Source organism: Ictalurus furcatus, chromosome 15 (assembly GCF_023375685.1).
Source record: "Ictalurus furcatus strain D&B chromosome 15, Billie_1.0, whole genome shotgun sequence".
In the NCBI taxonomy this organism is placed as follows: domain Eukaryota; kingdom Metazoa; phylum Chordata; class Actinopteri; order Siluriformes; family Ictaluridae; genus Ictalurus; species Ictalurus furcatus.
In genome coordinates this window covers 8,215,575-8,240,574 of record NC_071269.1, presented here as the reverse complement: position 1 = coordinate 8,240,574, position 25,000 = coordinate 8,215,575, and the positions used below count along the sequence as shown (strand labels likewise).

Sequence of the window (25,000 nt, the reverse complement as noted above, 5' to 3'; positions counted from 1 at the left end):
TTTATTCAGCTTGCATTCAAAATAGGACTGGAGCAGCAACTGCACAGTGTGTGTGTGTGTGTGTGTGTGTGTGTGTGTGTGTGTGTGTGTGAGACCATTTAGAGCATAACTAGTGAAACTATCATGTCCGAGTCTCAAATCCGATGATCAGATTGTTCTGCTAGCGAACAGGACAGATTATTTCTCTGTCTTTGACCATTTGGAACACAATTCTGCATTCCACTAAAGGTCGCAACTCGTAATTCCTGATATCCGAGTAGTAAAAATCAGAAGAAAACGCCCCCTTACCTCGGCATTCCCACTCGTTAGCTCCTCGACCCCCGACACGGCGAAAATGACACAACTTCCCACTTCCGAGGTAATTCTAATGCAGGACAGAGCATGATGAGATGAACGATGGTGTCATTCGTTAATGACAAACACAGATGCTCAGAAGTAAAGGTCAAAGGTCATCTCTATAAAGATAGCCATGTGTGAAAGTTAACGTCACCCTGATTCTGTGCTAGGGTTCAAAGGTCACTACCTAGACATCATTCAGGGATCGGGCGTGTGTGTATGTATGTATGTGTGTGTGTGTGTGTGTGTGTGTGTGTGAGCATATGATGCTTTATGGAGTTCCAAGTAAAACAAACTTTATTCTAAACTAAATCATGTGTTATTTAATCTGATTTAATGAAGTCTGGTTTATTTAATCCAGTTAAATCATTAATCTCTCTCTCTCTGTCTCTACAGGAGATTCATCTACAGAGGGTTACTTTAGAGTCTCAGCTGGACCTGCTGCGTCCATCGGCCTCTACCTGACCTCCTGAAAACACACACACAGACAAACACACACACACACACACACACACATACACAGTCTGGAACACAGACTAAAAGCACACTGTGTCAGTGAAAAAGGTGCAAAAAACCTGAATTTCTATGGAACTGCGGTATCTTAAGATTTGCTTTGCTTTGATTAAAATCTGTATAGCAGGAACTGAGCAGAGTTCAGACAGTTAATAAACACAACTCCACAATCGTATCTATAGGGCTAAAACTGGAGCTCACACAGACCTCTAGAGAGTGGAGGATTAGGATAGAGGAACATGAGGAAGGAGGAGAACCGATTTAACCAGGAGAGCTGGAGTAGGAAAGGTAACACGGGGACCAGAGAACCAAGGACCGCGTTCAGAGTTGAGTTAATCGAGCGCGATGAGGATTTAATACCGAAGTCGTTCGCATCCGTATTCAGGTGTTCGACGTAACTATAGGGACTAAAGCGCTATTCAGAAGTTACGTGAGAGTTATGCATGTGAGAGTTTGTTCTCAGGTGCGTGCAGTCCTGACCTTGAACTCGAGAGTTTCCTGTTTGCGTGATATCGGCTTGAGCGATGAGCACCGCTAAGCCGGCGCCACCGTCTGACAGTTTAATGTAACAACAACGTGTCACACATGAGTAACCGATGGAGCACGGTGTGTAAGGGATAATCCACGGATTGTGTGTTACACGATTTTAATGAGGCAAAGAACCACCTCACGTGAAGTGGAGCACTTTATAATGGTGTAATGAACACCTTGCCGTGGATTATCCCACTTACACCACGCTCACTGTCGAGTTAAATCTGTCATCGATGTTTGCAGCGCAAAATATCTCTAAATCATACACAGAGATAAAGTAGTGCGATTAGATTGCGAATGAATTATAATAAATTGTTATTAGAGAGAGAGAGAGAGAGAGAGTGTGAATTACCTGCGTCTGTGCCGCATCTCTACTAATAATGAAGCTGTGAGTTTAACTACTGTACGCAACTGTAACTTTATGTTACTATAGTTACAACTGTTTACAGGCAGCACATTAATGCATTCATTTAGAATGGTGATTAAACTGACCGGAACCTCCTGTGCACACTTTCCAGCCAATCAGAACGGAGTATTCAGATAGACCATGGTATTAAAAAAAACAACAACAACTGCAAAATAACAGTCCGCGCTGGATCAAGCGCTGTTCTATACGCCGCTGAATAATGAGCGAGGAAGCCATTTTGTTCAGTTAAACCCAGTGATTAATGAGATCATTACAGTTAGGACTGTAATCTACAGTTTTAGATTTAGATTTAGATTCAACACTCGCCATCTTCTCAGTCAGATATCATCATGTTAGTCTTTTGATTTTTCGGGTTAAAAGGCGAGTGTTTGTGTTTATAGATGTTATTGAGGAAGCCCATCTTGGACGCTTCTACTCAAGAAAAATCTGATGTGAACTACAGGTAGGTGATGTGAATAACCTGAACGTGGCGAGCAGTGAAGCAGCTCTGAATACAGGAATTATTTTCTTCAGAATAACTTCCTAGTACTTGGTTCAAGGGTTCTTTAGAGGTTAGTTATGATGATAATTAAGGGCTGTTACTGTAGCTTCCTAAAAGGGTTTTTCTGATATGGACATACTTTGGGTAGGGTTCTCCTAGAGAACCTTTCAGGAGTGTTCGTGACCGTCCAGCCACAGAAGACTGGAACGTATCTACTGATCATGATTTATTGAATGTCCTTGGAATTCTTCTTACTGTGAATCTGCGCTTCATACAAACTTTCCTCATATAATGTTTATTTTTTATAAAAGGAACAGAATTAAATCCACAGGTTAATAAACTGACAACTGAACTTTTTTATTTTATTTAATTTCTATTCACACTGTGTTATCATGACATCATAGCAGCATCCTCGCACCACTAGTTTCTTATAACTCACTGTGGATTTGTTTATTTATGTTTACAGGTAATATTTCATAAATAAAGCTACAGAGTTCCATTTTTAACAAGTGTGTTATCTATCTATAACGCCTTATCTATCTATCTATCTATCTATCACTATTGAACACCGGCATTCTCTCTCTCTTGCTCTCTCTTTTTTTTCTCAATCCAGCACCAACGCCCAGATTTTAACACGGACATTCTCTAAAATATAAATGTTCACACACCATGGAACACCAGCGTAGTCCATCACACACCATCACCTCCTCCATCAGTTTCCTTTTATGGAGTAAATCAGAGTCGCTGCCTGAGTTTAAAGAACCGCGTCACATTTCCTCTTACTGCTGAATTTATCTGGAGGCACAGGGTTGAATTAGCAAGTCATATTTAATATCTGTCTTAGTGAGCAGAACCCCACCCCTACACACACACACACACATACACACGCACACACGTGCACACACACACATACACACGCACGCACAGAGGATTTAGGTCACATGCATGAGCGTCTTAGCCGTATTCTGCCAGGATACAGCCCCATAAACAGCAGTTACTGAGTTCACCTCGGGTTCTCATCCACTCCCTCACTCTCTCACTCTCCCTCACTCCTCACTCTCCCTCACTGCTCACTCTCCCTCACTCCTCACTCTCCCTCACACTCTCCCTCACCCTCTCACTCTCCCTCACTCCTCACTTCTCTCACTCTCCCTCACTCTCTCACTCTCCCTCACTCCTCACTCTCCCTCACTCCTCACTTCTCACTCTCCCTCACACTCTCCCTCACCCTCTCAATCTCCCTCACTCCTCACTCCTCATTCTCTCACTCTCCCTCACTCTCTCCTCACTCTCCCTCACTCCTCACTCTCTTACTCTCTCCCTCACTCCTCACTCTCTCCCTCACGCTCTCACTCTCCCTCACTCCTCACTCTCCCTCCCTCACTCCTCACTCTCCCTCACTTTCCCTCCCTCCTCACTCTCCCTCACTCCTCACTCTCCCTCACTCCCCCTCCCCTCACTCCTCACTCTCCATTTTTTTCATATTGATTTCAAAAATAATAAAACTTTCCTCAGACTTCTTTTTTGGGGGGCTTCAGGGGTTTCCTCCTCCAGTCCACAGACATGCATGGTAGGCTGATTGGCATGTCCAAAGTGTCCATAGTGTATGAATGGGTGTGTGAATGTGTGTGTGAGTGTGCCCTGTGATGGATTGGCACCTTGTCCAGGGTGTACCCCGCCTTGTGCCCGATGCTCTCAGGGATAGGCTCCAGGTTCCCCGTGACCCTGAAGAAAAGGATAAGTGCTATAGAAGATGGATGGATGGATGGATGGATGGATGATTTCAAAAATAATAAAACTTTCCTCAGACTTCTTTTTTGGGGGGCTTTGGGGGTTTCCTCCTCCAGTCCAAAGACATGCACTGTAGGCTGATTGGCATTTCCAAATTGTCCATAGTGTTTGTGTGTGTGTGTGTGTGTGTGTGCCCTGTGATGGGTTGGGACCCCGTTCAGGGTGTCCCCCTCCTTGTTCCCAGAGTTCCCTGGGATGGGCTCCAGGCTCCCCGTGACCCTGTGTAGGATCAGCGCTATAGACGATGGATGGGTTATTTTTCTACAGTAATAAAGTGAAAGTGTAGATGGGCAGGATCAGCTGCGGGAACACACACTACTCACATTACTGAATACTCACATACACACACACACACACACACACACACACACACACACACACACATATAGATAGATATAGACAGTCATGGCAGCTGACACACATAGGGGTCAAAGGTCACATGACTATTTGCTGCATTCTGTACACGGACTCTCCCTGTCTATACACACACACACACACACACACAGTGTGTATTAGATTTGTGTGCCCCAGCTCGTCACGCTGTCCAACTCTTTCACATTCGCTGAGTGCGAACTTCACTAAATCCATCCAGCCAAATTGAAAGCCTCTTCCTGTAGAGAGAGAGTGGCTGACATCAGCACACACACACACACACACACACACACACTCCATCATCCTAACTACACACACTGTACAGCTTTTACTTTTTTGATTTGTTAAAGAACGACGCATCATACTTTTTATCCATTTATTGTTACATGTAATGTTCAGTGAAACACGCTAGTTCCTGTTCTTACTTATGTTATAGCAGTTTCCTCCCCAGTCTTGCTCTCTCTTCAATCTCTCTCTTCAAGTCAATAAGACAGAAATAACAAATTGCAAAGAAGTGCAAACTCGCAAATCTTACAGTTACAGCTTCACCGCTGACACTGGAGACTCCTTCCATATGTGTTGCATAAACATCTCCTTACTTAATGAAAACTTCACCATGTCAGTGATTTTTAAAAATCTGTTTATTATCAGCGGCACGTCCGCTGTACACATCCCTGTGAACGAGCCGTTACTATGGAAACGATAACGTATCAGAATGAGCGCATTAAAATAAATCTGCACTACAGTCAGAGCTGCTGTTATAGAAAACTAATCAACTCCTTCCTTTTAACCAATCAGAATCCAGAACTCATCAGCTCCGTGGTGTGAGTATTGTTACAGTATAGTTATGGTGTATACTTTACTCTGCTATGATCCGCTCCGCTGTGCTCCGTTCCGGGTGTTCGGTATAACCCCTCGCGTGCACCCGCCCCCGGTTTAAAGCAGTGGTAAACAGTGCACGCAGCTCCACCAAGTCTACAGAGTAGTTTCTGTCACGAGCTCCGCGCGGTGCTCCGGTGCGACCAGGATGGAGCCCGAGCCGCGTGCGCGCTTCGAGCCTCCGGAATAAAAAGTCTCGGGATCCCGCGGGTGGAAAAACAACATTTTAAAAATTCTTTTATTCTGAACTTCTAAACTTTCCGGTGGGATTTTATACTTCGAGCGCGCGCTGGTGGGAAAAAAAAGAAAAAGAAAAGAATAAGATTAAAAACATGCCCTTCGCCAAGCGGACGGTGGAGCCGCAGCGGCTGTGCAGGAGCGCGGATCCGGGAGAGGACGGCTCTGCGCCGCCGCTGATGGATGACCTGTGCGCGGTCAGTAATGCCGCTCTGTCCCGCACCGTGCGCCAGCTGTCGGACGTGGCTCGGCACGCGGGCTCGCTATTTCACGAGCTGGAGCGCGAGCTGGCGTCTACCGACCGGCGGCTGCGGGATCTGCGGGAGAAAGTGCGCCGCATGGAGAGGAGCACCGAGGAGCTGGACCCCAAACAGGAGGCAGTGCGTGAGTGAAAAAAGATCAGCTCCTCTTGTTGTTGTTGTTGTTTTTAAATCCGATTTAACGCTGTTTACATTCCGGTGCACCATGACAACAGTTGGTCTGGAGAAAGTTTTCCAAAGTTTTGTGAAATGTCGCTTGTCAGTATTTTCGTTTTCTATCCTGGCACATTGGAATTTCAGGATCAATATTTGACAGAATAAAAACAAACCCCAACGCGGTGTTTACTCTGAAACACAGTGATGTACATTATGAGTCACGTTACTGAGTCGATTCTTGCAACAACAAAAAAGATCCATCTAGTCAATGGATCTGTGCGTAAAATGATTCATTTGATTCAGATTCTGATTCAGGCTGTAGTGGGTTTTTTTGTTCACTGTTCCTTTGTATAGGCTACCTGCAGTATATAGAACAACAGTACTTTTAGATTGTGTAATGTGAAACACATACACACTGCCATATCCATATCAGTGCCTCTGCTGTACTGAGAATGAACCACCAGCGCTCACATCATATCAGCTCAGTGGTGAGGTAGAGGGGTGCCAATACTTTGTGCAGAGCAACAGATGGACTGCATCTCGAAAGTGAGCAGTGTGACAGGTGAGCCTGATCAAATGGACAAAGGGTGTGTAAGCAAATAAAAGAACTAAGCCTGTAGTTTTGTAATTGTGATTACTATAAAAGGGCTCGGCGCGTTTTGATGAAATCATGATGTTACGCACAACCTGTCACTTTGTGTTTTTTTTAGAAATCCCTCTGATAACATGTACACATTCCAGTGGAAATACTCATTTAGGAGATATACACACTGTAGGGGCTTGTCTCCTTTCTCCACAGAGTGTGTGTGTGTGTATGTGTGTGCGTGAGAGAGAGAGAGAGAGAGAGTGTGTTTAACGTGATGATGCTCCATTAGACGAGTGTGTGTGCGTCAGTGTTGATCTGGAGTGTGTCATACACCACTGATCTGTTTATACACTGCTTCCATCCCTCTCTCTCTCTCTCTCTCTCCCCCCCCCTCTCTCTCTCTCTCTCCCCATAACAATGTTATTACACAATTATACAACACCGGCAACTGCACATTCCTATACTTATTCTCTCTCTCTCTCTCTCTCTCTCTCTCTCTCTCTCTCTCTCTTTCTCTCTCTCTCCATTTCTGTCTCCCCCCTTTCTCTGTCTCATTCCTTGTTTTACATTCTCTCCCTCCATCTCTTCTTTCCTTGCCCTTTCTCTTTCCTATCCCTCTGTCTTTCATTTTTCTCACTGCATCGCTTCTCCTCTTCGTTTTTCTCCGGGTTTTCTCATTTTCTTTCACGTTCTCTTCCTGGCTTCCCATTTTTTCATTCCCTTTCTCCTAATCTCTCTCTGTCTCCTTCCCTTTTTTTTTTTTTTTTACAAAAAAAGCCCCTCCCCTTGTCCACATTGCCCCGCCCTCCCTAGTGATCACAACATGCCCCATGGGGCTCAGTGAGAAAGTCTGGCCTTGTAAAAGGTCAGAGGTCAGGGAGCAGTGACAAGCTGACGCTGAGCACCTGTGGATGCAGGAATTCCCACAATGCCCGGCTCTTTCAGCTTTCAGGAAGCACTGATCGAGCAGCGGTTTTATTATTAGTTCTCCTATCAGCAGCGTTTTATGCAAATGTCAGCTTGAGACACGACTTCCTTCCTTCGAGCACTGCCTTCATCAGCTGCTCACCTTATTTGAATCGAGACACCTCGCCTGTCAGTGTGTTCTCTAGATGTTGGGATTAAGACATGCCCCATCGCCCTTGATTTCTATTATTATTTTTTCCCCTATTAGGCTTCTCAGCAGGCATTATAAACCAGTGCTGGATTGGGGCAAGACCCACTGCCATCCTGTCTCTTCATCCTGACCGTTTCCTTATAAGGAAGTGTTGTCTTTATTTCTGTTTCAGACAGCAAGTAGTGCAAACAATGTCGCTATGGAACACAACCAAATGCCTTTCTTTTTCCATGTCCTGCCTTATTACTTGGCATCTTGTTCGGGACGCAACCAGCTTCTTCCTGCTGTCCTGTTTTCGAGTAAATATATATTTTTTACATTATCATACACCTATAAAGTGCAGGAATTCAATTGGGACGTGACTTCGTGCTTCAGAGTGCTCCCTGTTCAGCAGCACATATTTTGTCTGTTATGTCATCGTTCCATATTTTTATGAAAATAGTGAATTGAGATAAGACTCTTCTATACTTTACTTCCTGAGTGGGCGGCATTTCACATTCTCCATTCAGGTTGGGAACACGACCTAACTTGTTCCAGAGGCCTTTTATTTTTTCCCTTTCAGACACCTCGTAGGATTGGGACGTGACCCTGAAGTCATCCATCCTCTGAGTGTGTCCTGATTAGAAGTGTTTTTTTCCATTTGAAACACAGCCATAAATCAGAACAACTCTGTTCAGACACCCAGACCTTTATCTCACATGTCCTGGTTTTCTGTGAGTGTGTGTGTGTCTGTGTTTGTTTGTGTGTGTGTGTGTGTGTGTGTGTGTGTTTCAGTTTGAATCAGACCCTGTAATTACAGTGAATGAGCAGTCAAAACAAAACCTCACAATTATAGCACACTGTATAACCTTGCGTGTGTGTGTGTATGTGTGTGTGTGTGTGTTCACATGCATATATTTACTAAATTCCTCTAATTGTTGTGTTAATGCAGTTGTGAATGCACCCTCACGTCCTTTGTTTAACAGTGTAGAGCCTAAAGGCACACAGAGCTCATCTCAATCTCAATCACTGCTAATGTGTTTGTGTGTGTGTGTGTGTGTATGTTTGTGTGTGTGTGTGACAGGTCACGCTACAAAACAGTAGAAAATGTACTCTACAAGCACATCTCTGAGTGTTTTATTCCGCGTATTTCTGTCCTGAAGATGTCGGAAAACTTAAAGTTACAGCTTCACCTTTGAACGTTACAAAGCGCTGAGACAGGAGACTCCTTCCATACGTGTTAACTGTAAAGAAAACAATTAAATTTAGCACTTAACAAAATCAGAACGAGCTGTTGCTATAGAAACGATAATGTAGTAGAACGAGCGCATTAATTATAAATAAAGCTGCGATGTGCAGCTACGCTACTGTCAGAGCTGCTGTTCTAGAAAACTAATCAACACCTTCTGACTAATCACGATCCAGAACTCAGCAGCGCTGTGGGATAAATGAATCTACAGACGTTTTAACTTGGTAAGCAAAGCCTTAAACTCTGTGTGTGTTTGTGTGTGTGTGTGTTTGTGTGTGATGTCAGACATGATGCTGACAGAATCAGGCCACAAAATGTTGGAAGCTCTCTCTCTGTATTTAGACCAGACATTTTTCACGAGTCACTGTGTACATGTGTGTGTGTGTGTGTGTGTGTGTGTGCGTGTGTATTGCATAATAGAGAGATGTCCCTCTTTACCTCTATGTTCTGTTTACTTCAACAGTCCAGCTGAGAAGCTTGCACAGGAGCACGTGTGTGTGTGTGTGTGTGTGTGTGTGCGCGTGTGCGCACTCGTGTGTGGTGCACGTGCCTGGCTCTGTGCCTTACTCAGAGTGCATGTTGCTTCGAGGGGAATCTGGAAATGTTCAACACTTTCTCCTCCCTTTAGGAGTGTGTATATTTCTCTCTCTCTCTCTCTCTCTCTCTCTCTCTCTCACACACACACACACACACACACAGTACTGTCAGGATAGAGCACTGTTGCTAGGAAACCTGGAAATATGGAAGCTATGCAGGAGCTTAGCTAGTGACTGAAACTGAAACTTAGCTAAGTCTTGTTATAGACAACATGAAGGTACAGTGACGGTGTAACTGAGTCAAAAGTGTTGGAACTATCAACATTTACCTCAGATGTGTTGTTAAATTAGCATGAAAATGCTCCTTATAACTAGAATTACACAGAAATTACACTTAGCATTGAACTGTAAACAAACTAGGGCGCACGGTGGCTTAGTGGTTAGCACATTTGCCTCACACCTCCAGGGTCCGGTAGGCATGCATGGTAGGCTGATTGGCGTGTCTAAAGTGTCCGTAGTGTATGAATGGGTGTGTGAGTGTGTATGTGATTGTGCCCTGCGATGGACTAGCACCCTGTCCAGGGTGTACCCCGCCCTGTGCCCGATGTTCCCTGGGATAGGCTCCAGGTTCCCCCACGACCCTGAAGACGGAGTGAGCGGTAGAAGATGGATGGATGGATGTAAACAAACTAATCTTTTTAGGAGTGTGTATATCTCACACACACTGTCCATGTGGAACACTGTTGCTAGGAAACCGGGAAATATGGATGCTGAGCAGGAGCTTAGCTAGAGACTGAGAATGATAGCTTAGCGATCTTTTAAGTGTTTTTATAGATAATGTAAAGGCACAGGGACAGTGGAAACCAGTCAAACGTATTGTAAATATCAGCATTTACCTCAGATGTGTCGTTCAATTGGCAAGAAATTGCTCCATGCAACTAGAATTACACAGAAATTACACTTAGCATGGATTGAACACTGACTAAACTTTCATAAATTTTGTTATCCATGAGAACTATTTCAAAATTCTGACGTTGGATGTTATTAATGTTGTGTTTAACACAACAGCAGGAATATAATTCAATATAATATAATATAATATAATACAATACAATATAATATAACATAATATAATATAATATAATATAGTGGAATCTTTTTTTTTTTACAAGCACATTGACACATGACTCCATTTTGATTATAACATTAGCAAAGCTAGCAGACACGCCGTAATCACACTAAACCGTTTCCTCAGTCATTTTCTTCTGGCAGATGGTGAAGTGATGCAAAGTGTCACAAAGCACACGCCCACAAACAGTACACACCCACACACCTACACCTCCTTTCTCCGTTGTGGTAGTTGCGCAATGTTTGGAGTGAGACTTAAAGCAGAGCTCTTTCTGTTTCTCGCTTGCACTGGGAATCTGATAAACTCACTAAACGTGAAATCCAAGCTGAGATTAGCATCTGAGTCTGTATATATGTGTGTGTGTGTTTTAACTCTCAAACAGATTATTTACACTCTGTAATAAATAGTCACATTAGTTTTAGAGAAGGAAAGCCCATCCTGTACTTCTCCAGAAGTGCCTTATTTGAATGTGATGATGTAATTATGAAAATGGATGTTCAGGTGCCGGTATTGAGACGGTGCCGTGTCACATGCAGGGGGGTTTATAGCGTGCTTATAGAGGTTAGTCTCAGTCTGAAAACTTCCACTGAACTGAAAGTCGTCTATTTTTATATACGCCAGCAGTGCAGTGCGTCAAATCGTGTAGATACGGGTCAAGAGCTTCGTTCACATCAAACATCAGAAAGGTTCTGTGATCTCCGGGACTCTGAGCATAGCCTGGTTGTTGGTGCCAGCTTGAGTATTTCAGAAAGGCTAGAGTTTACACAGAATGGTGTGAAAAACTTTCAGTCGCGTTATTGATGACAGGTCAGAGGAGACTGGACAGACCGGTTCGAGATGACAGGAACGCTACGGGAACTCAAATAACCACTCTTTACAAACGTGGTGAGCAGAAAAGCATCTCCGATGCCTTTGGTAAACAAAAAGTATTGTATTGAGAGCCTTGGAATGTAAGCGGGCATGTGTATTTTGTGTGTGTGTGTGTGTGTGTATGTGTGTGTGTGTTTGTGTGGCTGGTTGGCATTCCGGTGTAGAGGGTGGAGCTCATACAATGAAGCATTAGACCTTGAGAAAGTTCACGAACCCTAAAACTGTGGTAGTGTGACGCATGTAGATAATAAACTGGGATTAGTGGTTGTGTGTGTGTGTGTGTGTGTGTGTGTGTGTGTGTTATTTCTGCTCTAAAATAAATGGCATGAAATTTCCCATGGCACGGCTCAGCTCAGACTTCCTCAGACCTTTGACCTTTACAAAGCAATTCCAAGCAGCAGAATGATATTCTCATCGTAAATACGATTAAAGCTGATCAACTGAATTTACACGATTTTCATTAAGATGACGTTCTAGCGTAAATGCTCCTGCGAACGATTTTACGGAAAAATGTATTCATATCCAGTTTAAAAATAAGAGGCCCGTTGATGCTTTTATTGAATGTCCTTAAAAATAAATAATTTAACACTTTAAGAAAAGGGGAAAATGAAATATTCCGTACGAGATTGTTTTTGAGTCTCTCCGCTTCTGTAAATCCGAGTGTGTAATTATCATAAAACTACTGATGATGCCAGTGATGTCTCAGATAAGTGCACTGTGATATAATGTATCACTTATCCATATTATATCATCATTTAATTGAACCAGAGAAATTTAGCATAAATAAATAAATAAATAAATGCATTGACATAATTAAATCAAACTCTGTTACAAAGTTCTTCAAAATTTGTTGGACAAATCGGTGGACATTGTTAGTTGAAAAACAAAACAAACAAAAAAACAAAACAGCTGATTTAAATAAAATATGTTGAATAAAGTGCCAATTTTACATCTTTCATTGTGTGTGTGTGTGTGTGGACATGTCCAAGGTATAGTGAAAGGTAACACAGTGTACCTTAATTAACTATTCAGAAAAAAACCATTTCTGTTTGATTTCTTCAGAAAGTCATCAAATGCATTCCTTCAGTCTTAAACCATTCTTGGACGAGCGCTTTCCCCTCCCCATACAAACACACACTAACACACACACACACACACACACACACATGCACTGACACATCCGTACGCTGTGATTTCAGAGATGAAACACACTCTGGTGCCCTGTCTTTGTGGACGAGCTCCACCACGTGTGTTTACGACTCCCCTGTGATAATCATGGTAATAATGATAATAACGCCACTTACCTCTTCTCTACTCTTTCATTTCGAGCGCAGGTAGTAGGTTGTGTGAGGCCACTAATTTGGTCCCGATGAGAGAGAGAGAGAGAGAGAGAGAGAGAGAGAGAGAGAGAGTGTGTGTGTGTGTGTGTGTGTGTGTGTGTTTAACCGGGCAGTGCTTTGTAGTGGTTGCCAGACTCCTGCAAAACATCTAAAGAAGGTTGCAGCCATAAACACCCCATACAAACCAGACTGACCTCTGCACTGCTGGATATTAACTACCTGATCTGTGTGTGTGTGTGTGTGTGTGTGTGTGTGTGTGTGTGTGTGTGTTTGGCCTTAACTGTAGCCGACAATGATAGCAGTCAGAGAAAACAATCTCCATTTATTTTTTCCTGGGAAGAAAGTTCAGAGTAAAGCCACACACACACACACACACACACACACAGTCGGAAATGAGCCACACAGAGCTTTATTTTCCAGATTTCATATCACACACACGTCATCACCAAAGTGTGATAAATAAAATGCAACTCAAATCCATTCCTCATATAATGTTACACAAATGTGATGTGGATCTCGGCCAATCACAGAGCCCCATCAGGCCACTCAACCAATAACAGAAAGCCATAGAGACACTATACCAACAGCTCATCATGACACAGGACCAATCACAGAGAACCATCAAGATAGTGGACCAATCACAGGCACCCAGTAGGACACTGGGACAATCACAGAAATCCCTTTGGAACACTGGACCTTCAGCCTTTAGGACTGGACCAATCACAGAGACCTTTTAAGATATTAGACTAATCAAAGAGTCTACAGGACACTGGACCAATCAGAGATCCTATAGGACGGTTCGCTAACCACATGAGAGCCTTCAGGACAGTGAGACCCAACAGGTCATTCTACTAATGAGACAGGCCCAACAGAAAACTGAGCCAATCACGGAGCCCCATCAGGACACTAGACCAATCACAGAGCCTCTTCAGGACACTGGACCAATCACAGAGCCCTATCAGGACAGTGAACCAATCACAGAGCCCTATCAGAACACTGGACCAATCACAGAGCCCTATCAGAACACTGGACCAATCACAGAGCCCTTTCAGGACAATGGACCAATCACAGAGCCCTATCAGGACACTGGACCAATCACATCACAGAGCCCCACAATTCTATGCAAATAGAATTAAAATAAATAAAGAAAGAAGAAGACAGAAACAAATTTAGGAGGAAATAATGGAGAAAATGCTTGAAATTTTGTTATTAACAAAACAGTATAGGATTTATGCGTTGGCAATATTGTCAACTTTTTAATTAATGTGTTCCTTTAATGTTTAAGAGAAATAACAGTTCCCGTGACACTCAGGGAGTAAACGTAAGAGTGTATGTGGATTTTATTCGAGAAATCCCGCCCTGCCTGCTCACTGCATCTCACTGCACAAACCAGCTAAATTCTCACACTCGAATCCACCAGCATATGGAAAAATAACATAAATCAAATTAAAACGCTACCAGTCCTTAAACCAGACCACCAGACTGGCACACTTAATCATTAAACACGTCCAGGAAAGGAAAATTCTAACCAGAGAATAAGTGATGTGGGGAGAGGAAGACGCCACAAAACCCCCGAGTGCTGAGCGAGAGAAAAGCGACTTGGCAGTGCTGAGAGCGAGTGGAAGTGGAAGATGAAACACATTTTTCCTCGATTGCCAGAAACCCAATAAGAGCAGCATTCTTTCAGAATGAATATTGCATTCCCTGTTCAGTGATTCTGATGAACTGTACATTACGTCCTGGGACGGTGAATGCAGCAAGTCCTCACTGTGTGTCTCAGCTCTCTACAGATATACTAACAGAAATCACGAAAGAAATGAAACTGCACCGGTTTATTGATAAGATGTTTGCTGCTCATGGCCAGGAAAGACAGTGTCTCGTGCTGCCCAAAATATTGGCACCCCCTCGAACCTGTCCATGGCTAGCAAACGTGTAATATCACGTATAATATTCTCAGTGTACACCTCTACTTTCTATTGGCTTTTCATTCTGTGCAGAGCGTATCTTTGTACCTCCGGGTTATTTTTTGATTTTACCTTTGTAGTTTATTACCTACCTCTACTTATTCATATTTAACTGCCTGCTTTGTTGCTTAAATTTCACGTGACGTTTATACTACACTGTGTAAACTGTAATGTGGCAGTAAATCTAAATTTATTGCTGCTCTGGCTAAACAATGACAGGAACACCAATAAAGTGTTATACATAAACCAAGAAGAGAGACAAGGATTTAAGAGTATAAAGCAAGACAGATGAAAAAAGAAACAGACTGAGAGAAGAGAGAATTCGGAGACGAGACGAGACGGAGAACGTGTGTGTATCTGGGTTGTGTTTGTGAATGAAGCTGGCTGCCTGCACGTCTGGACCACAGTCGCATTCCTCCTCTCTTCCTCTCTCACTCTTACACACACACACACACACACAGGACAAATCTGACATTTCCTTTATCACCTTTTAGCGAGTGGGTGTGGAATCTTGTGGAAATTCATCCTGATCACGCTTGCGTCAGTGTTTAATCTCACCAGGACACTGTAGAGCTGCTGCTGTAATCATAAAGATTGTCCTTTTTTTTCCTGGAACTGGGGCTGTTTGAGGCCAGAGCTTGGTACAATTGATGAAGTGTGAAAGCTGTCTTCAACCCTGGGATTGGTCCAAAGATGCGATCCCTGCTCCTGTTGAATATGGTGGTTTGGGGTTTCGCTTCAATCATCAGGTGCGGAAGCTTTGAGAAGCTCTGCCGAGTAATGTGCTCCGTTCAGTTTGTCCCGTTCCTTCCTCTCACTTCCTGTCATTTCTTGTTTTGTGATGACAGGGAAAGAGTTGGTATGGTTATCGCATGGTTAAAAATCTTCTTTCATACAAGAATGGCTCCACATTTTCAGGTATTCCCACACGATGACATGCCATGCGTCCAAAATGAGCCATTCTTCGCTGCCTGAGTGTTGATAGCACAGGGCAATCCTTTTAAAGGGGTCATGACATGAGAAATCAAATTGTCCTTGATCGTTTGGTCATTGTTCCATTAAAACATCCTGCAAGTTTCATAGCTTAATACATGGTCCTCGGTACAAAAAGAGCTTTTATTTAACCAAGCTTCAAAAAACGGCTCGATTTGTGATGTCACACGGGTGAAGATATTTGCCTATGACTGCCCCTACAGCAAGACATTGATGCCTACTTTTACTTCATCGCACCGTTGGCCCCGCCCTCTGGGGCTCAGTCGCAGAAAACAGTTCCACACATTTATTTATGAATTAATTCACTGGCAAAGATGTTAGCCAATCACAGCAGTGGGTGGTTAGGTTGAAGTCTTAAAGGTAAAGGACACAAAAACCGATTGAGGGTCAGAGATCCTCAGGGAAGGTAATAAAATAAAAATATTTTTTTAAAACGTCATGACCCCTTTACAAAAACAGCAAATGGATGAACCCAGTACATACCATTTTGCAAACCTGAGTGCACAATGTGGCGTATACGGACATGAATCAAGCCATGATTTGGAAGGAATTCGTCTACGTGAATGCAGACCTGCGATTTTGAGCCCCGTCCCCCAGACGAGCCCAGAATCAGACTCGAGTGTGAAAATACCCGTATTCACAATCTGCTCATACTGAACATCCTGACCCTGAGCAGCTCCTAACCCTAACCCTGACCCTGAACAAGATAAAGCACTTGATGTTAAATCTCTCCACAAGCGAAGAAGAGCCACAGACATCGTTCATTATGTTACGATCAGGCTCAACATTTCTAATCCGTGAGAAAGTTATACTAAAATCACACTATTTCACGCACAAAAAAAAAGTTTCCTGTTAACTGAATGTAAAAGACAGAACGTAAAAACAAGACTCTGCTAAGAAAACATGTAACAACAAACTGCGTTGTTCTTCCTGTAATTGTTCTGATGCAGATTATAATGATCAGGACTTGGGTCGTCGCATGTTATGCTGTTTTAATCTGATTTAAAAATTAAAGCACTAAAGAATTGAACTGAAATTAAATGGGTGTTTTCGAAGCAAACAGTGTTACAGGACTGTAGCTCGTAGTATGAGACATCAAGGCATCAAGGAAGTGCAGTATGTTCCATTCCATGTTCTTGGGGAAAAAGCAATATATCAAGGAATACATCAAGAAGCCTAGTAGTAACTTGCAGACACACACACACACACACACACACACACACACTGAGTCAAGAAGCCAGTTCTGTATGTAAGGGGACTTCCCACGACATCTGAGACACTTCCTGATGCATCCAAAAAGCCATGATACAAAGCTGGGAATTGTGTGTTATCACAGTGTGAGGAGTTACATACAGTACACACTCCCAAACTGCACTTACTTACACACACCCTGCCGAGAGCAAAACAAGGAGCATGAAGAGAAAGAAATATAAAACTCAACTTCAACCCCGTTTCCCTCATTTCTTCTCCGTCATTAATGCTCCATTAGAGTTCTGAAATGTGGCTTTATTCCACTCCGGGGAGCTTATAACATTTCAGGTCTTTTAGATACGCACTCACACACACGCACTCACACACACACACACACACACACACACACACGCTGGAACTTCCACTGGAATTGTAACGGAAGAACCGGACACACTTCAGAGGCTCCATCAGCTTTTATGAGCTCAAAGAAACCATTGTAATGTTACGACACACAGAGCAGGATGTTGTGTTCTGTATCATTCAAACACTCCAGCGTGTTTTGCTTAGCGTCGGGTAAAACAACCATGTGCTAGCAATATTACACAACATTACGTGACCGAACTTTACTCAGACTGTTACGTTACGTGTTGTTCCGCAACACCAACCAGCGAGACAAAAAAACATAGACCGAAATATATATAAATACAGATCAAAATAAATATAAACTGAAATAAATATAGCAATATAGACAGAAATAAATGATCCTAGCTATGATTGGTTTTGATGTTAGCTAACATTACAGTGGTCACTGAAATGCATTATCTAAATATTAATAGCTAGCTAATAGCTAATAACTGCATAACATGCTATAGTAAAAAGTGTTAAAATGCCTCACTGAAAAGTCATTGATGTAGCTAAACATATCTAAACAGTTAGCTAGCTAAACAGTGCTGTAACATAATGTAGTAAATATAACTAGCGCTACCCTGATGGAATTGATCGAAACAGCTAGCTAGCTTGCTAATAAGCTGCTATTACGCTATAAGATAAAGTATTAAATAAACTAGCTAGCTAAACAGTGCTGTAACTTAAGGTAGTAAATATAGCTAGCGCTACTTTGATGGAATCGATCTAAACAGCTAGCTAGCTTGTGTCACGAAACTCGAATCGGCACGGAAGCAGAAGCAGGCGGCAGGTGTAGAGCGTGGTATCGGGAAGTTCAAGAAACATAGTCGTAAGACAGGCAATGGTCAAGCGATCGGACGAACAACACAAACGGGGTCAGGCAGAGAGTGTAGTCGAAACCGGGAACAAGGGTCGAGGATAACGAGAAGACTAACTAACTAGATCGGCTTGGTAACGCAGAGAAACGAGTTGATTGAACGTATACTTCGCATTGACTCTAGGTGAATGACATCCCTAAGTACTAGCGGTGAGAGTGTGTGTGTGTGATTGGTGCCAGGTGTGTCTGATCAGAACTCCGGGGATGGTGAGCGCATGCGTGCATGAGAAGTGTGTGTTGCATCTTGGGAAATTGAATTCTGATCTGACTGAGCTGTGATAGCTTGCTAGTAAGCTACTTTTACGCTATAAGATAAAGTATTAAATAAGCTAGCTAGTTCAGCACTGTAACTTTTTAAGCGTCCTGTGGTAAAGATGGCGTCAGAAGGGACCACTTTAACAGAACGGAGTGGGTCAGATGCTAGTGCAGAGATTAGACGGATGTTCGCTTACGCTGCGCTAACGTGTGGAGTCTGGTGTGCATTTATTGTGATAATAGAGCCACTGTTTATAGGAAATTTGTGGTTGGAGACATACAAAGTGTGCTTGATTGATTTAGCAGATTTCGAGGTGATGAGAGCTGAAAGACCCGTCTGCTGCGAGACCACCGGCGAGAGCATTCAGGATTTTCCCCCTGAAGCGAGCTGGCAGGAGAAACGAGCCTAAAGGCTCCAGGAAGGATCAGAGCTGCGGTTTCAACACACTCTCACATGCGTCGAAGGTTTTAACGATATACACGTCCTGATAAATGATACACTACATCTACGACACGAAATCAGGCTTTTCTACTGAGTTAGCACATGGTTAGCTAATGATAAGGCCACATTTGCTCCACGGTTAGCATGGTTAGTCCATTATTAGCACAGTTATATAACTATACAGAGGAAACATTCTGATGACTCTTGGAATCTTGTCCAATTCACGTCCAATCAAAATGTCCTCTAGAGTGCATTTGTCCCGCAGCATAAACAAAACTATCGCTATACAGTAACAGTTAGTAAGCTTGTTGGTGTAGTTTGAGTCGTGTAGCTTTCTGCATGTTAACTGTCGTTCTAGCCCATCCCTTGTGTGTTGAAAATACCCAGTGCCTGGTACCAACCTGATGAGCGGTGGTTGCTACTGGATACCGAACACGACAAAGTCGCAGCACGCAAATTGTCAGTGAGAAACACTGTTTAAGACTAACTCTGTTTAAAAAATGGCTGCGTTTTTATCTGGTTTGACTCTTCATTGGAAAGTAGATAATGTGTGCTCAGAATATTCGTTAGAAGTGGACAAATGACATAAACTAATTTACATTTTCAATGACTCATTGTGATCATTTGCATTTCAAAATGTTGTTATCAGTGATTGGTCAGGAGCAACAGTTATCAGTGATTGGTAGTTGGTAGCTATGGTACTCAGTGACTGGTCGTCGGGAACAGTGATTGGTTGCTGTTGGCAAGCCCTTTGACACGCCCTCCTCCCTGACTTTCTGTTTCAAAAGGAAATACATCAAATCATGGCATCATTACAATCTGTAATCATGTTATGGTGGTTGTTTCCACAGCCGGCTGTAATAACCAGAATGTGTGTGTGTGTGTGTGTGTGTGTGTGTGTGTGGTGTGTGTGTGTGTTTATGACCGTTTGTGTCTTAAACTCTGCTTGTTTGACCCTTTCAGTGAGAAACCACACAGTGCGTTGTGTTTAGTGCTTGGCCTGGAAACAGCTCTGATTGTTCAGTGCACACTTTTATGCACGTTTCACACACACACACACACACACACCGGCTTTAACGCTAACTGTGTCTGCGATTGTTTTTACGAGCCAGTCGAGTCTTTCTTGTGGTTTTTTTGCTACTTTTGTTTTCAGGCTTAAATATTGTTCTTGGAAAAAGCAGGGACCTGCTGACTCACTTTCGGGAATCAGTGTGTGTGTGTGTGTGTGTGTGTGTGTGTGTGTGTGTGCATGTGAAAGAGTGGGTGTGTTACATCATAGGACCGAGGGTCATGAAGTCACTAATAGAATCAGATCCAAGTTCTCTGGGGAGCAGTGTGTGTGTGTGTGTGTGTGTGTGTGTGTGTGTGTCTGGGCCACTCTGGAACTAGTCAGGATGGAAAGTACCCTGGATGGGTATGTGTGTGTGTGTGTGTGTGTGTGTGTGTGTGTGTGTGTGTAGTAATATTGTTATGTTTCAGTGTTGTTTTAGGTGAAGTTTTTGGACAGACAGGGAGACAGGAAGGTGGAAGTGTGGGTGTGTGTATGTGTGTGTGTGTGTGTGTGTGAGAGGGTTATGTGGTATGTGGTTGTGCAAGTGTAATTGAAAGCAGCTTTGAATGGGTTCAGAGCCATAGCAACCCGTATCTGTCTCATGGAACGTGTGTGTGTGAGTGTGTGTGTGTGTGTGTGTGTGTGTGTGGGTGTGTTCTGTTTGTGTAAATGTCCTCTGTTGATTAAAACAGAAAGTGTGTGTTTGTTTAGAAGCTTCATGGCCACCATTAAAATCCCATGTTATATTTATATTAAAGCCTGGAGTCTGGTTTTCATGGAAACCGTTGACTGTTGAAGTTAGCTGCCTCGCAATACCCCACGGTGCTAGCTTAGCTATAAATGTAGCTAGGTTAAGTAAATGTAGCTAATGGTGTAACTAGTGCACTGGTTGATCACTTGAGCATGTGACAGGGTTTTTTCCCGCCCTTTCTGCTCTGAGGTAACGGCACAGCTTAGAACTCGTCTCCCTGACAGGGTTCTACTTCATTCTCTCGTTCTTAACGTTCACGAAACTAGATTACCTCAGACATCATTACCTGATGACCAGTGGCGGGAAAAAACTCAGGGACTCTGTTAGAGTGATGAGTTATGTGTTTCTGTGTGTGTGTGTTTTCATGCCCCGGATGTTTTTGGATTGCAGTGTCTGCAAGTGTCTGCGCATGATTGAGTAACAGCCTGAAAGTGTGGGTCATAACTGAACATGTGTGTGTGTGTGTGTGTGTGTCTGGTCCATCTGATCTTCCAGATGGTTGTGTTGCTGAGTGAGCTGCTATATAACACACACACACACACACACACACACACACACACACAAGATGACAATGTGTGGCCTATATAGTGAATAGCGAGTAGAGTGTGTGGTTTGGGACACGCCCATAGTGGAGTGATGATGGTGTTTGTGTGCACTATATAGTGAATAGGATGTGTGGTTTGGGACACGCACACAGAACACTTGATCTTGGTTAGTGTTTAGAATTTTGACACTTAATAACCAGAATGCGTTTGATCCCAAACCATGATGCATTCTGGAAGAACTCCGAACTCTAAGCTGCTGTTTCACTCAGTAAAGTTCCTGTGTTTTGATGGAGGTCGAGCTGAGGGCGTGGGAGATACATACTCACTCTGATTGCTAACCATGAAGTGTGACAAAATGTGTGTGTGTGTGTGTGTGTGTGTCTCCGGTTACACACTCCTGCCCCTTGGCAAAGTCACCTGATATACTGAGAACCATCAGAGGGATGCATCTTCTTAGTATATCTCTGTTTGGGTGTGTATATGTGTGTGGGTGTGGGTGTGGGTATGTGTGTGGGGGGTGTGGGAACACAGTTGGAAATTTCCGGAAAAAGACTGCAAGCGTAAAAAGAAAGATTAAAAAACCTGAGTGCTGTTAGAGATAGAGAGACAGACAAAAATATCAAGGCAGACAGACAGACAGAAATATACAGAGAGACACAGATATACAGGCAGACAGACAGACAGACACAGATATACAGAGAGACACAGATGTACAGGCAGACAGACAGACAGACAGACACAGATATATATAGGCAGACAGACAGACATATACAGACAGAGAGACAGACAGACAGACAGATCTATAGGCAGACAGGCAGGCAAACAGATATATACAGGCAAACAGACAGCGGGACATACAGACAGACAGACAGACATATACAGACAGAGAGACAGACAGACAGACAGATATATAGGCAGACAGGCAGACAGACATATACAGGCAGACAGACAGTGGGACATACAGACAGACAGATATACAGGGAGACAGACAGAGAGACAGACAGAGAGACACAGCTATATAGGCAGACAGGCAGACATACAGACAGACAGATACAGGTAAACAGACAGACAGACAGATATACAGGTAAACAGAGACAGACAGATATACAGACAGACATGCACATAGACACAAAAAGACAAATACGTATCAACTAATAAGTGAAATAAAATGATTTATTGAAGTAAGTTATCAACATCAGGAGTTTTCAGAAACTGAAGCTGGACTTTATCTTCTCCTCGTCTCACACGCTGCTGGCCAATCACACGCAGGGATTATGTGGCTCGTCCAATAGCGTGGCACAACTTCACTCAGGGTTTAATCACTTCACGGTCACTGAACATCACCTCAGATAATAAACACTCAGTCATATCGGGTCTGACAGCAACTGGCAAAGCTACAGGCACCACACACACGCACACACACACACACACACACACACACACACACATACATGCACACACGCACACACACACACACGCACACACACACACACACACACACATTTTGGTAGGCACCTCTCTGTACTCGCTTACACATACAGTTAAATCAGGACAACGTTTACGTCATGTCCACAGACACTCGTTCCCTTTTTCAGAGCAGAAAGAAAACACAAGATGTGATGTCATTTCCTGTAATCTGCTGAAGTCACTAGGCTAGGGGTCATGACCCTGAGTGTTCCCTTCACCACTGGGACAATTTTAACCTTCTCCATTCTCACGTCCAGCCGTCGTTCCGTCTCATTGCCTTCACGTGTCTGTGTTCTTCAGGAACTATTCTTGATAGTGGACTCGGACTTTTGCCATGCAAAACGAAAGACGCACATATGCAAAATGTTACTTGGAGTGTGTTTTGTAATAACACGCACGCCCGCACGCACACACACACACACACACACACTGAATACTACAAAGTTCTCATTTTGCTAAGTGACAGACATTCCTGGACTAACTGGGGCGAGACTTAGGTTTAGATTTTGTTTTCCCTTCATCAACTTTGCATAAAATGCTAGTTTTAGCCACAAAATATACTCATTTAGTCATAATTCCTTAATGTTGTGTTAGGTAGCTAGCTTAGGTGATTAGCCATTTAACCTTAGCCAAGTTAACATTAACATGACCCTTTCAGGAGTGGCTATCGGATGTTCTGATCTCTAGCAAGCTAGCTAAACTTGTATTGTGTAATTAAAACCAAATGCTAAGTTCCCTGGCAGCTAACATTCTATAATTACATTATCTACTTTAAAAACCACAAGGTTTGTTAACAAAGCTAGCTAACGTTAGGCTAACTATCGCAGTGATGTCATACGATGACGTTTTTTGATAAGCTCCGCCCCTTATCCACCACAACCACAATGGACATGGTGTCCTGTTTTAAAAGTAGCTGGTTATACTGTTTAGCCACCTTACCTACACACACACACACACACACACACACACACACACACACACACGTCATCATCATCATCATCATCACCGCCACCTGAAAAACATGTAGCGACAGTAAAGCTTGCTATGCATGACATCAAAAAAGGATTCTTTTTTCACCTGCTTTGTTTTTGCAGCTGCTCTATGAGGGGAAACGCCCCCCCACCCACACTCACAAACACACACACACACACACACACACACACACATACACACACACACACACACATATACAAGTCAGTACAGGATGTATTCATGCAGTGAGTGGATGCTATTAGCTTTATCATGCTAGAAATCTGTCCCAAATCACACCTTATTCACTAGATAGTGCACAATTTTTGACAGTCCACCATTTTGTATCATCACGCTGATAAATAAGTGCACTAGGGTACTAAGTACAGTAGGATGTGTGGTTTGGGATGTTCCCTCAAAGAATCTTTAGCGAGCCAATTTTCTTAAACATCAGCTAGGTATGTTAGCTCGCTACGTTCAGCTTGTATTAAGTGCAAATGATGCCGATTCCACTAAAGCATTAGAACATTTTTTAATAACATGTTTGATTAGCCTATTAGCTTTGAGTCTCGTCATGTTTATGTGAATATTTCACATAAGAGTACACTCGTGTGGTAATCGATACTCTGAGTATCTGAAGTCAAGATTTTCTGACGTGTGTGTGTTGTGATGCAGTGTTTCTTCAAAATGAGCCTGTGGAACTTTAGCTAGCGGTTGATGCTAAGTGCAGTGTAATTTTGGTAAATTAACACCATATCTGAGGTAAATGTCAAGGTTTTTTACAATTCTGTCTTGTTTCCCCGTCACTATTTCTTCACATTGTCCATATACAACACTCGACCATTATGTACTAGCTGCATAATTCACTAACTTCAGTGATTAGCTAGCTTATACTCAATATACATGTTTCCGAGTTGTCTAGCATCAACACTGTTCTCACAACTTTAATCACTTAAACAGCGAGTGTGCCGTGTGTCTGATTCCAGTCCATAAACATCTACCATATCTACAAGTGTGTGTGTGTGTGTGTGTGTGTGTGTGTGTTTTATCATACACTGTTCCTTGTACTTCCACATGAAGAGCTTTTCTTTCTCAAGAGGAACATCAAACACACACACACACACACACACACACACACACACACACACACACAGAGTGCAGGATCGGAATCTCCCAGAGACCTGCAGCCAGAAATGCTTTTAAAGAGTATGTGTGTGTGAGTGTGTGTCTGTGTGTCTGTGTGTGTGGTGTTCATACTTCCATTACAGTTTAATGGTCAATGTTAGAAGACCGAGACAGAG

General features: G+C 43.0%; 2 protein-coding genes across 4 annotated transcripts in view; both read left to right on the top strand.

Annotated features, from left to right (window-relative positions):
- The window catches only part of reps2 (RALBP1 associated Eps domain containing 2), a 16,901-nt gene extending 15,922 nt beyond the window's left edge, over positions 1-979 (top strand). For all 3 annotated transcript variants that reach the window (XM_053643737.1, XM_053643735.1, XM_053643736.1), the window contains one exon: positions 733-979. In XM_053643737.1, coding sequence (XP_053499712.1) covers positions 733-801 — 69 coding nt within the window. In that variant the 3' untranslated portion in view covers positions 802-979. The remainder of the gene's footprint in view (positions 1-732) is intronic.
- A 4,407-nt stretch (positions 980-5,386) lies between these two features.
- nhsa (Nance-Horan syndrome a (congenital cataracts and dental anomalies)) overlaps positions 5,387-25,000 on the top strand; it is a 54,048-nt gene continuing 34,434 nt past the window's right edge. Inside the window, exon 1 of the mRNA XM_053644020.1 lies at positions 5,387-5,951. Coding sequence (XP_053499995.1) covers positions 5,663-5,951 — 289 coding nt within the window. The 5' untranslated portion in view covers positions 5,387-5,662. The remainder of the gene's footprint in view (positions 5,952-25,000) is intronic.